General features: G+C 39.5%; 1 protein-coding gene across 3 annotated transcripts in view; it reads right to left on the reverse strand.

The window, feature by feature from the left end:
• FBXO33 (F-box protein 33) overlaps nucleotides 1-13,282 on the reverse strand; it is a 46,101-nt gene extending 32,819 nt beyond the window's left edge. Inside the window, exon 1 of one of the 3 annotated variants that reach the window (XR_009264415.1) lies at nucleotides 12,405-13,280. Coding sequence is in view for 2 of the 3 variants with exons in the window: in XM_058738916.1 (XP_058594899.1) it covers nucleotides 12,405-13,012 (608 nt within the window). In the remaining variant the exon portion in view is untranslated. Of the gene's footprint in view, nucleotides 1-12,404 lie in introns of all 3 variants that reach the window. The other 2 variants (XM_058738916.1, XM_058738914.1) reach the window with 2 other exon arrangements.
• Between the last annotated feature and the right edge of the window lie 4,012 nt (nucleotides 13,283-17,294).

The raw sequence follows: 17,294 nt of genomic DNA on the forward strand, positions 1-17,294 counted from the left end.
GGTGATGAGACCAGTGATTTGGGGCAAAGGGAAGGAAGAATCCTTGTGTAGAGCACTACCTGCTTTTTCCTTTCTGCTTAGTCCTACCATCTTGAGCCCAGAGCTGATATGAGGGCCAGATGTAAGCAAATTCAAAGAATTAATGGGTTTACATGAAGCAGGAAATGAGGGAGGAGAAAAGAGGGAAAGGAAAATTCCAAGTGACTGCAGTAACGGAGACCAGGAAGTTTCTGGGGCAATTCAACAGACTGACTCAAATTTACATAAGAACTATATGAACAGGGCACTGTTTGAAAGTACTTCGAGGTACAAGGAGTTGAATACCAAAGATAGGCCATATTTTCAGAAAGTAAACTGTTCACACACTGGGTATTTTCTTTTTTAAAGAAAGTACAAACCATTAATGCAAAAGGAAAATATTCAGTAGAATGAATATCTACTGAATAAATGAATAAAAATGGCCAAAGGAAAAATATGTTTAGACATATTTAGGGAGTAGCAATTAAAAGGGCATTATAGGGGCGCCTGGGTGGCGCAGTCGGTTAAGCGTCCGACTTCAGCCAGGTCACGATCTCGCGGTCCGTGAGTTCGAGCCCCGCGTCAGGCTCTGGGCTGATGGCTCGGCTCGGAGCCTGGAGCCTGTTTCCGATTCTGTGTCTCCCTCTCTCTCTGCCCCTCCCCCGTTCATGCTCTGTCTCTCTCTGTCCCAAAAATAAATAAAAAAAAAACGTTGAAAAAAAAAAATAAATAAAAAAATAAAAGGGCATTATAATACTAGCTGGACAATTATGTCTAATTTCTTATACTTACATTCTCCTTCTAGAAGGCCTCCAGATAAAAATATACAATCAGACTACTCATCACTTTCACTGCTCCCACACTGGTCCACAGCACCATCATCACTTGCCTGGATCATTGCAAAGGCCTCCTGACTCAGCCTGTTGCTTCTACCCTTGTCCTGATACAAACGATTTCCAACACAGCATCTAGAATGTTCCTTTTTTTTTTTTTTATTTAATCTTTTGAGTATGGTTGACCCACAATATTACATTAGTTTCAGGTGTACAAAACAGATTCAACTTCTCTATATGTTATGTTATGCTCACCAAAAGTATAGTTACCATGTCACCATACAATGCTATTACAGCATCACTGACTATATTCCCAATGCTATGCCTTTTATTCCCATCACTTATTCATTCCATAACTGGAAACCTGTATTTCCTACTCTCCTTCATCCATTTTACCCATTCCTCTATCCCCCTTCCCTCTAGAAACCATCAGTTTGTGCTGTTAGAATGTTCCTTTTGAAATATTATATATGTCACTCCTCAGTTCAAAACTTTTTCATGGCTCCTCCTCTTAGAGTAAAAGTCAAAGTCTTTATAAGAGCCTAATAAAGGGCTACTGATTTCCACATCACCATTCCCCATATGTGGCGGGCAGTGTTCTATATTCCAAGGCATTTTCTGCTATCGTACTTAAGCACTCCCTTGGTCAAAGTCCCACAGTTGAGTTCCTCCATTTAACTGCTACTTACTCCAAGAATGACTTTCCAGAGAGACACAGAAGACTGCTCCCTCCCTTACTTCTTTCAAATACTATTTCAGTGGTTGAGATGTTTCTTAAATTCCCTTATTTTACATAGCAACACTCCTTTCTACTTCCACCATTCCCATTTCCCTTTACTGCTTCATTTTGCCTCACTACATGTATTATGAACTATGATACTATATATTTTACTTACTTGTTTTTTGTCTTTTTTTTTTTTTTTTCCCCCACTAGAATATGCTCTATGATGGCAGGACTCTTTGACTACTATTGTATCCCCGGTTGCTACAACAGGGCCTGGCATTCAATAAATACTTGTTGAATAATATATTTACCTTAGTTCATGACAAAAATTAGGGTCTATTTAGCTATACCTAACATATTACAAATTTAGGGTACAGGTGTACATTAGGTACAAGATGCATTAGGAATCCCTCTAAAATATCATACTTGCCAGAAAAGTGAAACTTCTTTTCTCAAACCAGTTATATGCACTTTTAAAAAGTTTATTTATTTATTTTGAAGAGTGAGAGCTGGAAGGAGTGGCAAAGAGACGGAGAGAGAGAGAATCCCCAGCAGACTCTGGATAGTGCAGAGCCCTGACATGCGGCTTGATCCCATGACTGTAAGATCATTACCTGAGCAGAAGTCAAGAGTCAGACACTTAACCAAATGAGCCACCCAGGTGCCCCTGCATTTATCTGCATTACCTTTTCAACCGTAGTTAAATGGACATACAATTTTAATATACGTATTTAAATTGTATGTTTTACAAAACATATATATGCATATTAAAATTTCATGAAAAGGGCTAGTTTTCTTTTTAGCATAAGAATTTCCCTATGAATTAAACAACCATGAGAATTTTTGACAGCCTTTTATAAAAACCTACACATATACAGGCATATCTTTAAGATATTATGGGTCTGGTTCCAGATCATCACAATAAAGCAAATACCATAATAAAAAGCTAAGTCAAATGAATTTTTTGGTTTCCCAGTCAGTGCATATACAAGTTATTTTTATGCTATACTGTAGTCTATCAAGTGCACAAGAGTATTATGTCTAAGTGTACATGCCTTAATTATAAAATAGTTTATGCTGAGGCACCTGGGTGGCTCAGGTCACACTCTCATGGTTTGTGAGTTGGAGCCCTGTGGCTGGCTCTGTGCTGACAGTTCGGAGCCTGGAGCCTGCTTCCCATTCTGTGTGTGTCTCTCTCTGCCCCTCTGTGCTCATGCTCTGTCTCTCTCTCAGAAATAAACAAACATTTAAAAAATTAGAAAAAAACCTTTATTGTTAAAAAATGCTAACCATCATCTGAGCTTTCACCAAATGTTTTTACTGGTGGAGAGTCTTACCTCCATGCTGATGGCTGCTGACTGATCAGGGTGGTGGTTGCTAAAGGATAGGGTAGATGTGGCAATTTCTTAAGACAATAAAGTTTGCTACATCAATTGACTCTTCATTGCACAAATTATTTCTCTGTAGTATGCAATGCTGTTTGATAGCATTTTACCCACAATGGAGTCAATCCTCTCAAACCATCCTGCTTTATCAACGAAGTTTATGTAATATTCCAAATCCTCTGTTGTCATTTCAATAATCGTGACAGCATTGTCATCAGTAGATTCTATTTCAAGAAACCACTCTCTTTGCCCATCCATAAGAAGCAACTCTTCATTCATTAACATTTTATCATGAGTTTGCACTAATTCAGTCACATCTTTATGTTCCACTTCTAATTCTAGTTCTCTTGCTATTTCCACCACATCTGCAGTTACTTCCTCCACCAAAATCTTGAACCCCTTAAGGTCACCCATGAGGATTGGAATCAAGTTCTTCCAAACTCCTTTAATGATGGTAGTCTGACCTCTTCTCATGAATTATGAATGTTCTTAATGACACCTAGAGTGGTGATTCTTTTCCAGGTTTTCAACTTACCCTGTCCAAATTATCAGAGGAATCATGATTTATGGCAGTTATAGCCTTATAATATATATTTTTAAAAATAGTATGGCTTGAAAGTCAAAATTACTCCTTGGGCTACAGAATGGATGTTGAACTACCAGTCATGAAAACAACATTAATTTCATTGTACAATTCCATCAGAGTTCTTGGGTGAACAGGTGCATTGTCAATGAACTATTTCTTTTAAGTTTATTTATTTATTATGAGAGAGAGAGCACAAGTGGAGGAGAGAGAGAATCCCAAACTGTCAGTACAGACAGAGCCAGATGTGGGACTTGAACTCAGGAACTGTGAGATCATGACCTGAGCTGAAGTTGGCTGCTTAACTGACTGAACCACCCAGGCGCCCCAATGAGTTGTAATATTTTGAAAGGATTTTTTTTTTCCCCTGAGTAGTAGGTCTAACCAGTGGGCTCAAAATATTTAGTAAACCATGTTGTAAACAGATATGCTGTTCATTCAGGCTTTGTTGTTCCATTTACAGAGCACAGGTAGAATAGATTTACTATAATTTTCAAAGGCTCTAGGATTTTTAGAATAGTCAGTGAGCACCGTTTTCAATTTAGACGTCATCAGTTTCATTAGCCCCTGATAAAAGAGCCAAGCTGTCTTTTGAAGCTTTGAAGTGAGGCAATGACTTCTCCCTCCATAGCTCTGAAAGTCTTAGATGGCATCTTCTCCCAACAGAAGGCTGTTTTGTCTATGTTGAAAATCTGTTGCTTAGGGTAGCCATCTTCATTAATTATCTTAGCTAGATCTTCTGGATAACTTGCTACAGCTTCTACATCAGCAATTGCTACTATACCTTGCACCTTGATGTTATGGGGAAGGCTTTTTTCCTTAAATGTCATGAACCAACTTCTGCTAGTTTCAAAGTTTTCTTTTGTACCTTCTTCACCTCTCTCAGCCTTCACAGAACTGAAGAGAGTTAGACCCTTGTTCTGGATTAGGCTTTGGCTTAAGGGAATGTGGCTGTTTTTATCTTCTATCCAGACCACTAAAATTTTCTCCTTATCAGCAATAAGGCTGTTCCACTTATCATTTGTGTGTTCCCTGGGATAGCACTCTTAATTTCCTTCGCTAACTTTTCTTTGGTGTTCACAACTTGGCTAACTATTTGGCACAAGACGTCTAGCCTTTGGTCTGTCTTGGCCTTTGACATGCCTTCCTCACTAAGCTTAATCATTTTTAGTTTCTGATTTAAAGCGAGAGAAGGGCACTTGGGTGGCTTAGTCATTGAGTGTCTGACTTTAGTTCAGGTCATGATCTCATGGTTCATGAGTTCGAGCCCTGTGTGGGGCTCTCTGCTGTCAGCACAGAGCCCACTTTGGGATCCTCTGTCCCCCTGCCTCTCTGACCCTCCCTCTTCATTCTCTCTTTCTCTAAATAAATGAACTTAAAAAAAAAAGTTAAAAAAAAATAAAGGAAGAGACATGTGATTCTTCCTGTCACTCAGGGCCATTTCAGAGTTATTAATTGGCCTAATTTCAATACTGTGGTATCTCAGGGATTCAGGGAGGCCGGAGGAGAAGGAAAAAGGCTAGGGAATGGCTGGTAATTGGAGCAGTCAAAACACACAACATTTACTGATTAAGTTTGTTGTCTTATATGGAAATGGTTTGTGGCACCCTAAAATAATTACAATTGTAACGTCAAAGATCACCGACCACAGATCACCATAACAAATCTAATTATCATGAAAAAGTTTGAAATATTGTAAGAATTACCAAAATGTGACACAGAGACACAAGGTGAGCAAGTGCTGTTGGAAAAATGGTGCCAACAGACTTGTTCAATGTGGGGTTGCCACAAAATGTCAATCTGTAAACACAAAAACAAAAACACATCTGTGAAGTGCAATAAGAAGCAAAGCACAATAAAACAAGGTATGCCTGTGGATTCATTGAGTTAGTTCAGGGAATGCTTTGAAAATAATATTAGCCACCTATGAGCCTAAGAAATATTCCTCAAGGTCTAACTACAGAGGCCAGAAAACCTTTTATTTTTTTCTGGGATTTCTGTTGGACTGTTTAATATAACTGGGACCCCAAAATTTCTGATATCTTGGTCATAATGACCTTATTGTTCTCTCTTTTGTGGTTCAGAATTGGGGAACTTCATTGGTGGCAATAACTACTATATTTCCTTCGATTTCAGAAGCTCCAAATTATTTCTTTGATGTAAATAAATAGTATCAGTGGAAAAATGCAAAACATAGCCACCCTAAATTAAAGTTAATACAGCCAAGTCTAATGAACTATGGCAAAAGGGAATACATAAAAACTTGGTACTTCAAAGAAATGTTCTTAAAAAGGTTAAAACCTTTCCCAGTGCTGTAAAGGGGCTCATAAAATGTAACATTTTACTTTTCTAACCGGATAAAAGTTAAAATAATCTACATCACTGCACGAAATTCTTTCAGGTCAATTCTTTTCTTAGTCCATGTTTAATACCAAGTATGTTTGTATCCACATAACACTTTCGGTAACATATTTCCTTCTCTCACAAATGCTAATGAATGATCATAGCCAAAAGAAACAAACAAAAACAAACACTTTAGCAAACAGTGGTCCAATACAACTCTCTGTCATCATGGCAATACTCTTCCATGTTGTCCAGTAATGGTAGCCAGTAGCTACACTGGGCTACTGAGCACTTTTTTTTTTTTAATTTTTTTTTTTTTAATGTTTATTTATCTTTGAGACAGAGAGAGACAGAGCATGAACGGGGGAGGGTCAGCGAGAAAGAGGGAGACACAGAATCGGAAGCAGGCTCCAGGCTCTGAGCTGTCAGCACAGAGCCCGACGTGGGGCTCGAACTCACGGACCGTGAGACCACAACCTGAGCCAAAGTCGGACGCTTAACCAACTGAGCCACCCAGGCGCCCCTTGAGCACTTGAAATGTGGCTAGTGTGCCTAACTAATCTTTAATTTTAAGAAATTAAAAATTAAAAAGCTATAAAAAAGCTATATGTGACTAGTGGCTTTCAAACTATACAGCACAATTTTAGGGACCTGAAGTCATTGGCCTATAATAGTATTCTTTATTAGCTTTATTAGGATCCATTAACTAAAAGCAATCTTGTAGCACTCGCTTTACAACTCACTTACTCAATTACCTTCTAAGAATCACCATCATCCTTATATCCCAGAGATTACAGACAACAAAAGCTTAAGACTGACATTTAAAATTTCTACTGAACATGCTATTTATTAAAAGTTCATTTTAACAATACTAAGGACAAAAAATCAGTGATTCTTACAGAGAATAATGTCCTCTTGACTGTACTTCCAAAATACATTCTACATCTATCCACTTTTCTTCATCTCCATGGTCTCCAACCATACTCTAAGCTACCATCATGTCTGCCAGTTTACTGCAAAAGTTTCCCAAGTCTCCTCGCATCATCTCGTTCTCTCGTATAGTTCATTCATTACACAGCAACCAGAGTGATTGTCTTAAAAGCCAAATTAGATCACATTACTCTTGCCCTTAAATATTTCTTGGTGACTTCTTCTATTCTTAGAATGTAGCTCAAACTTCATTCCACAAGCCCACATAACCAACTCCATCTCTTTCTCCCTCTACAACTCAGACAGCATCTTGACAACCCTCCCACTTTCATTCTCATGGTCCTGCCATAATTTCCTACTGTTCCATCACATCAAAAATTTGTCTGGCCTAAGGCTTTGGTGTTTAATTTTTTTTTTCCTGTTTAATTTGGTATTTGCTCAAATCTTCAGATGGGTGACTTTTGTCACTCATATTGCATCTCAAGTGTTGCTTTTCAGACAGGTTTTCCCTTGCCATCTAGTCACTATTACATAGTCTTCTTTTACATTTAGATTTTATTTTACTTCACACCTGAAATAATCTTTCTTTCATTTATTGTTTCTTTCTCTTCTAGAATGTTGTGTCCATGAGAATGTGAGTTTGTCTTCACTGTTTGGCACCTAGTACGCTCTCAATATTTGGAGGAAAAAACAGATTTTTTTTTTTAATAGCTATCATTTAGGCCCTATGTATATTGATCAAGTGGGGTGAACTCTTCCAAGGCTGCCTCAGAACTAACATATTAAAATGAAAATAATTTAATCACTTCATTCAAAAGCTGCTCTACAGCTTCATTTAACACAGAAAAAATAATATTTTACTTTGACAATCCTTTGCTGAGTTTTATTTCCTATCCTCCATCTATCAGTTCTCAGTCATTGTAAGAATGTATCTATGGACTACAGAGAACCCTAATTCTCAGCAGCCCTCTGAGGAGGTTAGTTTCTTTAACAGGATAGTCTCCTCATTTCTCAATGACCTTGAGGCTATCCCTATGGAACCACTTTAATTTGTCAGTTTTAAGGTAAGGAGTCTGTTGGGTATGCATCATCTGACCTCTCTTCTCTATGGGCAACCGTCTCTTGGACACGGTACACTGGTCAGAGTCCCAATATATGTTAATATTTATTCTTCAAATGGGCTTCTTTAAGTGAATAATAAAAGCTCTCACAAGTAAGATGCTATTATTACATGTATTTACTACACTATGGTGGGGGAAATATTTCAAGAAAAATAAGGCTGAGGATTGTTGAACACAACATCTTCAAAGGTATTTCCTACTGTCTTAGATAACAGTATGAAATGTCCAAAGAATTTTTAACCTAATTTAAGATGTATTTTTTTTTTTTTTTTTTTTTAACGTTTATTTTTGAGACAGAGAGAGACAGAGCGTGAACAGGGGAGGGGCAGAGAGAGAGGGAGACACAGAATCTGAAACAGGCTCCAGGCTCTGAGCAGTCAGCACAGAGCCCGACGCGGGGCTCGAACTCATGGACCATGAGATCATGACCTGAGCCGAAGTCGGACGCTTAACCGAGCCACCCAGGCGCCCCTAAGATGTATTTTTAAATGGCCTGTTTTTGGATTTTGGTAGACTGATGTTGAGAAAACAATACAAAGTGTTAAGACTCTTCTTCACTGCACATGCCAAATCAATACAACCAGATCTATTATTAATAGATCTTTTACTAGTGAGAGGTTATATAAGCAGACATAACCATGAAATGGTCAATCTACATACATGTAGTTGGGAGGTGTAGCCCAGATCTTTAAGAGGAAAATTACCCTCGTATAAAATCTCTCTGGCCTACTGTAGTACTCATCTTTAAAAAAAGTACTTCCCCCAATTTAGAATTTCATACAAAGTAAATTGTAAAATACTTATACAGTCTAGAAAAGCATAAACTAGATCATGGCAATGTACCTATGCCTGCTGTTTAAAAATAAGTATTTTTAGGGGCGCCTGGGTGGCGCAGTCGGTTAAGCGTCCGACTTCAGCCAGGTCACGATCTCGCGGTCCGTGAGTTCGAGCCCCGCGTCGGGCTCTGGGCTGATGGCTCGGAGCCTGGAGCCTGTTTCCGATTCTGTGTCTCCCTCTCTCTCTGCCCCTCCCCCATTCATGCGCTGTCTCTCTCTGTCCAAAAATAAATAAAAAACGTTGAAAAAAAAAAAAAATAATAAATAAATAAATAAATAAAAATAAGTATTTTTAGTATCTTAGTCTATTCGCTATTATCATTAATTTTATTGTCCATGAACTCTCATTTTTCCCAAGTAGTCAAACGAGCACTACTCAATAACTAGATTAAATCTGAAAAGTGGTATCTGAGTTGTTTTGAACTTTTAAGAACAATTTCTTACAGAACTGCAGAAGAAATTCTGCCTATTTAACTTATAATACAGATGAATGAGAAATACCTGCTGTATTTCTGTTCTTATTTTCCGTTTCTTACAATAATGGCAGATATTGAAGCCTCCTGAAGGGAAGGGAGCTCTGAAACCTGGAGGACTGTGTTTTACCCTTTGAGAGACATTTCTGGACATCCTTGATCTTCGTCAGTTGTTCCTAACACCTAAGATACCTATAAAGAGGCTATGGTCACTCTGAGAGTACATGTGCATATAAAACCCAGGAATCAAGCAAAAACCAATGCCAATTATCCTCTTGGAAGAATACCCTTGAAAAGTTCCCACAATCCAAGGTTATAGTTTTAGTTCTTTTCCTGGGGTGCATGAAAATAACTGGAACACAACAAAATAACTGAGTTGTGTAAATTATATAAAGGAATTTACCACAAAGATTGGAAGCATAATACTTGTGAACTGGTAGGTTTCAAACCCCCTTTGGTACTTACAAAATGGCAGATATTGTAAAGCAAAACCACTGTAAATTTAAGTTGGAAGTGTAAATAACAATATTAAATGTTCCTTTTTTTCATTAGTTGTTAAATTTAATGTTTTTGGAAAGACCACAAAACTCTAAATGAAATGGTTTTCTTCTTTACTGACCCTGAGTCTGTAGGTTAAGTGCTTACAGAAGGAAATAAGTATAGGCTTTACCAGAGTTACCAAATAAGCAACTTGATCTAAAACATTTTCAAATTTGTTACAATTTAAAGAAAACTAGTCCCATTTATGCTTTTTTTTTTTTTAATTTTTTTTAACGTTTATTTACTTTTGAGACAGAGAGAGACAAAGCATGAACGGGGGAGGGTCAGAGAGAGAGGGAGACACAGAATCCGAAGCAGGCTCCAGGCTCTGAGCTGTCAGCACAGAGCCCGACGCGGGGCTCGAACCCACGGACCGCGAGATCACGACCTGAGCCGAGTCGGACGCTCAACCGACTGAGCCACCCAGGCGCCCCCCATTTATGCTTTCGACATTCATGTTAGTACTTTTAGTATTACTAAAATATCTCCAGACATTTTCAAAAATAAAGGTTAAATTAACTTATTTCCAAGCACATAAAGATAGTTTATTTTAAAAAACCCTTTGAAATATCATTAGTACAGATAATATATGTAATAACACTATACTTTGATTCCAGACACATACAATGAATGTGCTACCAAGCAGAACACACACAGCACCATCCGTATAGTAAATGACAAGAATACCTTAAAATCAGGGATGACAGTGTGCTATATTTGTACAGAAGTGATAGATGAACCAAAAGGGCAGGCAGGAGGTGGCAATATAGACAGGTAGATTAGGATGCTAATAAAGGTGGTAGGTACACTTGTATTTGTCAATTATATCTCAATAAGGCTGAAAAAAAAAAAACCCAAAAAATCCAGCAGTGGTAAGGGAAGTAGGGAGAGAAGAATTAATAAAAGGAAGAGGTGATATATCACTATTTTGCCTATATAACGTTATCCATGCATCCAACCAACCAGTTATTAAAACACTTAAAAGGAACTAGGTACTATGTAAGGCTTGATCATACTTGGACCAAAGGCACACAATTTTTTTTTTTTTTTTTGGATGGTTGCTCAGAAGTGCCATCTGATCTCAGAACAGAAAAATCTAATTAGTGTTCACTGAATTCACTTCCACTCTTGGTCTCATCAGTATTTTAAGCGCTCACTGACTCTGAATCTTTTAAACTCTGGGTCGTTTGGTCCTCTAGCCATACATTCAACTGAGAGTCTCTAATTCACAGCTTCAAACAGCCTCTCTTGCTACATCCAATCAACATACGAAAATGTTATGGCTTGATGTGAAAAGCTGGGGAAATACACAGGCCACTGGAAAGATGGAGCCACGCTCCAGGTACAACTTGGAGCTTTCTGCTTACCTCCCACTCTTGATTCAGACACAGTATATCTATATCTATCTACCTAGCATTAAATCAGCATCTTCTCTCAACCCTGTTCAACATAATTCATGATGTTCAACACAATTCATTTATTGCAAAAGGAAGGACACTGCTCTTGTAGAAAATGCTGTATGACAATGCGTTTATCACTTGACCCTGTTAAGCGTCAGTTTCCTTTCTATAAAATAGGATTAATAGCTGCCTTGCCTAACTCACAGGGTCACTGAAAGGATCAAATAAGATAATGTACTTGTAAACTGCTAAACGATCATTACTATGAAAGTTGCTCCTTTTGGAACTTTTGAACTTTTTTCTAACTCATAGTTTAATTGTAAGGTTGGTTAGAATATCCAGATACAAAAAACTAATAGGATTTTGGAAAGGACAACAGGCAAATAAAGGAAAATGCTGATAAAGATAATAAGTCAGAAAACAGGAAGTTAGTCCCAGAATGACAGTCAAGTCCTGATGCAAAACCAGGCCAGTTATGTGCTTACTCTTTGCAGACACTGGCCAGTTCCCCTAGCACACACAAACACTAAGCTGTACTGTGCTACTTTTAGGTGAATCACTGGGGATAAATTGAGTCTGGAAGTGCAAGGGGAGGGACTTCCAACCCTGATGATCAGGCTCTTCCCCCACCCCTCTAACAAACACTCCTACTCTTTGTGCCTGGCCCAGTTAATGAAAACTATTCCTGGTAAGAAAATGGCTGTCAAAGATTTCTTTTACGCAGTCTTGTAACTATGAGACACCAGCTGTATACCTACTTCTTCCCCCACTACGAACTATCTTGAATGGACAGGTTCAGGGTCAGAAACACTGGGTTATGTTTTGTTTTTCTCAAGACTCATTCACAGGCCTCACCCTCCAAGCTTCAGTTCTCTCATCTGTAAAATGAAGAATGACGGCGCCTGTCAGCTTCATCCCAGGGCCACCGAGAGGATGAATGAGACAGTGCCTGGAAGGCGCCAGAAGTGATGTCTGACAAACACCAAGTCCATCAATGTTTATAAAGTGTTATGATGAGTCCCATTATGACCTCCCGCCTCAAAGAAATCGCCGGGTTGGAACTGACACCCGCAGTCACTGAAGAAAGAAAGCAACGCCAAAGCTGCCAGGCGTATCCTCACTGAATCTTTTTCGGGGCGAGAGGGAGGAAGCGACACGGGGCCCCGGGAGAGGGGGAGGGGGAAAAGGAGGATGGATGGAGGTCCATGATGAGCCTACCTGTTGTTCCGGATGCTGACCAGCACGCACAGCACCAGCTCTAAGTAGGTGCGAAGCACTTCCAGCCAACGGGTTGAGAGCTGCAGGGCCTCGACTTCTTCCCCGCCAGTCCCGGGATCCGCGCCGCCTCCGTCGCCTGGGCCGCCGCCACCGCTCAGGTAATTCTCGGCGGCGAACTCAACACGCAGCTCTCGCACGAACCAGCCGCACTTGCGCATGAGGAATTCGAGCCGAGGCTGCTCCGCGGGGGAGACGCGGAGGCAGATGCGGAGCTGGGGCCACAGAGCAGGGTAGAAGAGGCACTCGCGCCAGTGCGAGCAGGAAGCCGAGGCCCGCAGCCGGTCAGGCGCGGGCAGGAAGGAGAAGATGTGCACGATCAGCTCGCTGGGCAGCGACGCGGCGCCTGCCGCCTGCCCGCACAGAGCCATCCGGCCCCGCCGCCGGCTGCCAGCCCCCGGCCGTCCCCGCAGTCCCCGGAGCAGCCCCCGCAGCCGTCGCAGCTGCTGCAGCCGCAGCCGCTGCCGCCGCCACCGCGCCACCCGGGCGGCCCCGGCTCGGGTTCGAGCTCCCGGCGGTCGGGGCTGCGGCACTGACAAGAACAACAACATCAATGACAAGGAAGAAGGGGGCGGAACCGTCGTGGGTCTCGGCGGAACCAAATGCAACAGAAATTGCGGAGAGGGGGGAAGGCCTCTGCGGGTGTGGCTTCTAGATAGCCAGCTTCTGGCTCCTTAAACTCTACTCACGCGTGTCCAAAGTCTATACACTCAGTAACTTCAAAACGCTCGCCTGTAATGTTTAGCGCCTCGGAAGCGGCAGGACTTTTCCTAAGGAAACGGCAACCCTCCCCGCGCCTGGACGCGGAGGCAGACCAGTGGTAGAAGCTGAGTTTGACGTCACCGGTGGTGGGAGGAGCCCGGAGAGGCTGAGCGCGACTTCCGGAAGAGGGGAGCGCCCAGTTGCCGGTAGGGAAGGGAGACGCGGCACGTGACTCTTGACGCACTAAGGCCGGAGGGGCGGGGCGGGAAGCGCGGTTGGTTCCTGCGCTAAGGCGGCTCGTCCCAGCTCCTGGCGGTGACTGAGCCCCGTCAAGAGTGTAAGTTAGTTAATTTGGGCGTTCAGGCTGTGGAAGTGGAGGAACTAGGGTCAGTACGAGGGGTCGTGATGCTTCTCATTCTAAGTTTCTTAGTTCTTGGGCTAAGGACTCAGCCAGAGTGCCAGCGTGCGAGGTGTTTCTCAGCCGATCCACCTGCCCAGAGTATTGTTAAGAGTTTCTGAGATTTCTGAGAGAGAGCCACTAAGCAGAGGGAGGCGGGTGGACTCTCGGGCTAACTTGGACGGGCTGTGTCGGGAGAGGAGTAACTCGGAGCGGGGCGGCGCGGCGCGGCCGAGAGCCCAGACCAAGGCCGAAGGTGGACCTTCCCTACTGGTCGGATCGTGCAGATGACCTCCGCGCACACCTGGTCTGTGGGGAAGGAGTGAGGACAGCGCCACCCTTTGGATTTTGAGGGAGAGGGGGAAGAAAAGGCAGTGAGGTCTGGTTAGATGATTTATTAGCCTCTTCAGGTTTTGAGGAAGTCTCTGAGTTCCCCGTTGTGAGATTTAAAGGCCCCACTTGAAAAGAAGCTTGTGGTTATGATAAAGGTTTTCTTTAGTTTGGCGCCCCTAATTTGAGAGAAGGGTTTTTGAATAAGTGTCCCATTTTACTTGATCACAACTTGGGAAGTAGTTAACTGGTTGTAAGGGGCGGTGAAGTCAGAAAGGAATAAGTGATTTTATGTAATAATTGAGGATTGCTTTAGTGAGGCTGCCACTTCAGAGCCTTAGCTACGATCTTAGAACAGCCGTGTTCTTCTGTGGTAAACACCAAGAAGCTGTTCTACTAGATTATTTTTAACTTTTTGAGGGCACACCTCTCCGTTCATGCAGCTTCGATGGTTTTTGGTGCCTTGCACGTACCATGTTGCTAACGATGTTGTGTTGTGACCTCTGAGTTCTTTTCAGCTGAGAAAAAAAGCTATCATTCATCGTAGGTCACTTCTCAACCTCTGTATGGAAGTGATCTTTCTATGTAATTATTATACCTTATGAATACATTAATGAACACTTATGGAAACAGCAGTGAGTTAGAAAGTTGAGACTTGGATTTTAATTTTTTATTTCGTAAACATTGAAATATTTTGAAGTGAACATAGACCTCTAGATAGATATTCCACTTCTAAGTCCTTCAGTATGCATCTCCATAAAAACATATTAACTCTATAGCAGAAATATCCTTCAGTATGCATCTCCATAAAAACATATTAACTCTATAGCAGAAATATGTTTTAATTATAACATCTTAATGTTATGTAATATTCTAATATCTAATATTCTGAGTTTTCAGATTTATCCATTTATCTCCCAATTGACCTTTACAGCTGTTTTATCCAAACCATAATCCAGTTAAAGACCACACTTTTTTTAAATGTATTTCAAGTCTCTTTTAATCTAGAATAGTCATCCCCCCAACACATTTTTTTTCTTTCTGATTAGCTAAAGAGAGGAGACTTACTATCCTGTAAAATATCTCCCCTTCTATAATTGACTACTTTCTCTTGGTGTTAAGCTTACCTCTTTAGTGCTTGAATTTCTAATAAACCTAGACATTAATGCTAAAGGCTTGATTATGTTGGTGACATCATGATCTCCCTCCTAAATTTATGTATTTTGTTTTGTTTTTCTCCTTAAAACAAAGTAATCTATGAGGTGTTATTTTGCTTCCTAAAAATGTCTAACTCCCCTATCACTTAATGGACTTAACAATAATTGATAATTCTTGCCCAATAATTTTATTAGGGGTTGCAAAATGATAGTTTCTAATTCTTTCATTCCATCTGAATTTATTAATTTGCATTCTTCTGTAAAGTAGAAGCTTACTTTTATAAACTGGCAACATTTACTTACCCCGAAATACACCCTCTGTTGGAAAGTTAAAAAAAATGTTTAGTTCTTTTATTACCAATTTTGAAAGTAAGTTTTAGGGCCTCAAAGAGTGACAAATGAGTTTTTGTAGCTTTAACTTTTCTAAATGTCATACATTTGTTGATTTTTGGTATATTTTAATCAATTTTTGATTCTCAAATTTTGATGCTTCTAGAACATGTCTCAAAGAATTCTGTGTAATTATTATTATAATTAAAAAAATTCCTTGAACATTTTTTAGTAGATGTAACACTGGACTGAGTTGGAGCATGAGGCTAGGTTTTGATCTTTTTTGCTTTTGCCATGATCTAGCTAGGTGACCTTTAAACAGTTTGCTTAACCTCTTTGGGCCTCATTTTCTCCGTCTGTACAAATAGAGAGTTTTGGCAAGGTTCCCTGCAGCTCTGATATTTTCTGACTTAAATAAGAAGACAAAACTTATTTAGATGAGTTTTACGTTACAAAATTCACACATTTAAAGTATACAAGTCAGTGATTTTTAGTAATTTTACCAAATGGTGCAGCCATCACTGTAAATTAGTTTTAGAACATTTTCATCTCTTTAATAAGATTCCTTATGCCCATTTACAGCTAATTTCCAGTCTTATCCTCAGATAGCTACTAATGTCCTTTTTGTGTCTATAAATTTGCCTTTTCTGACCATTTCATGTTAATAGAATTATATAATACCTGATCTCTTGTGTCTTGCTTCTTTCACTTAGTGTAATGTTTTTGAGGTTCATTCATGATGTAACGTGTCATTAATCTATTCCTTTGTATTGCTGAATAGTATTCCACTTTATGAATTTTTTTTTTAATCTACCCATTCACCAATTGATGGACATTTCGTTTCCCATTATGAATGTTTCTGTGAATATTCATATGCAAGACTTTTGTGGATACATATTTTCATTTCTCTTGGGTAGATACCTATGAAAGTGATAGGTTGTATGGTATAGTTCTATGTCTGACTTTTTGAGAAACTGCCAAAGTGTTTTCCAAAGTGGCTGTTATCATTTTTCCATACTAGAAGCAATGTATGAGGGTTTCCAGGCTCTGATTTTTGATGATCTGGAGATATTCTCTGATTGATTTGAGATTATTTTTCCTTATTAGCATTTTGCTAGCAACAAACTACATTTTCCTTAGATACCATTAATTCTTAGTTTTAATCAGTGGGAATAGTTCCTAAAGGAAATAAAAATAAATCAATCTGTTATAAAATAAAATTGAGTTTCTTAGTGTTTTTTAAAAAAAATTTTTTTACTTTCATATTAAATGAAGAATGGTAGTTATACTATTATTAATGAAAATAAGCTAAGACACAAATTAATAAGATATGGTCTTGCCTAGTTATAATAATAAAACTATATTCCAATGATGGCATATAATTTATTTTATTAATCTGACATCTTTAATATTATCAATTCAATCTTTATTGAGTATGTATATTCTTAGCATGTTAATAGATTCTCTTGACATTTATGTATACTATACTTGATAAAGTATAAACTATTTTTGATAAAATAACAAAACTGACTTTATATCGGCAGAATGAAATTGCATTGCATGAAGTTATCATGTCTGAGCTAGGATGCAAAGTGTGGAAAGAAGTAATGACGTTATAAAGCTCATAAGTACTCAGTAGTACTAAGCTTCTAGTTCCAAAAGTGGCACATTGTCACTATAGCAACTACCCATACTTATTTGGATCTGAAACCCAGGCAACGGATAGTGGATAAGACTATAATATCAAAATAGATAATGTGCTCTGGTGGGTTGGTTGGTCTGGTCTGTTGATGGTCAAGTATTTGTACCATTTTTCTTATGTTTATTATGATTGATTCAAGTTTCATGAAGTTATCTTAATTTGTATTAATGTGTTTTTTTTGGAGAGAAATTAAACATTCAGTATTCTTATTGTAT

This window comes from Neofelis nebulosa, chromosome 7 (assembly GCF_028018385.1).
Source record: "Neofelis nebulosa isolate mNeoNeb1 chromosome 7, mNeoNeb1.pri, whole genome shotgun sequence".
NCBI classification, from domain to species: Eukaryota; Metazoa; Chordata; class Mammalia; order Carnivora; family Felidae; genus Neofelis; species Neofelis nebulosa.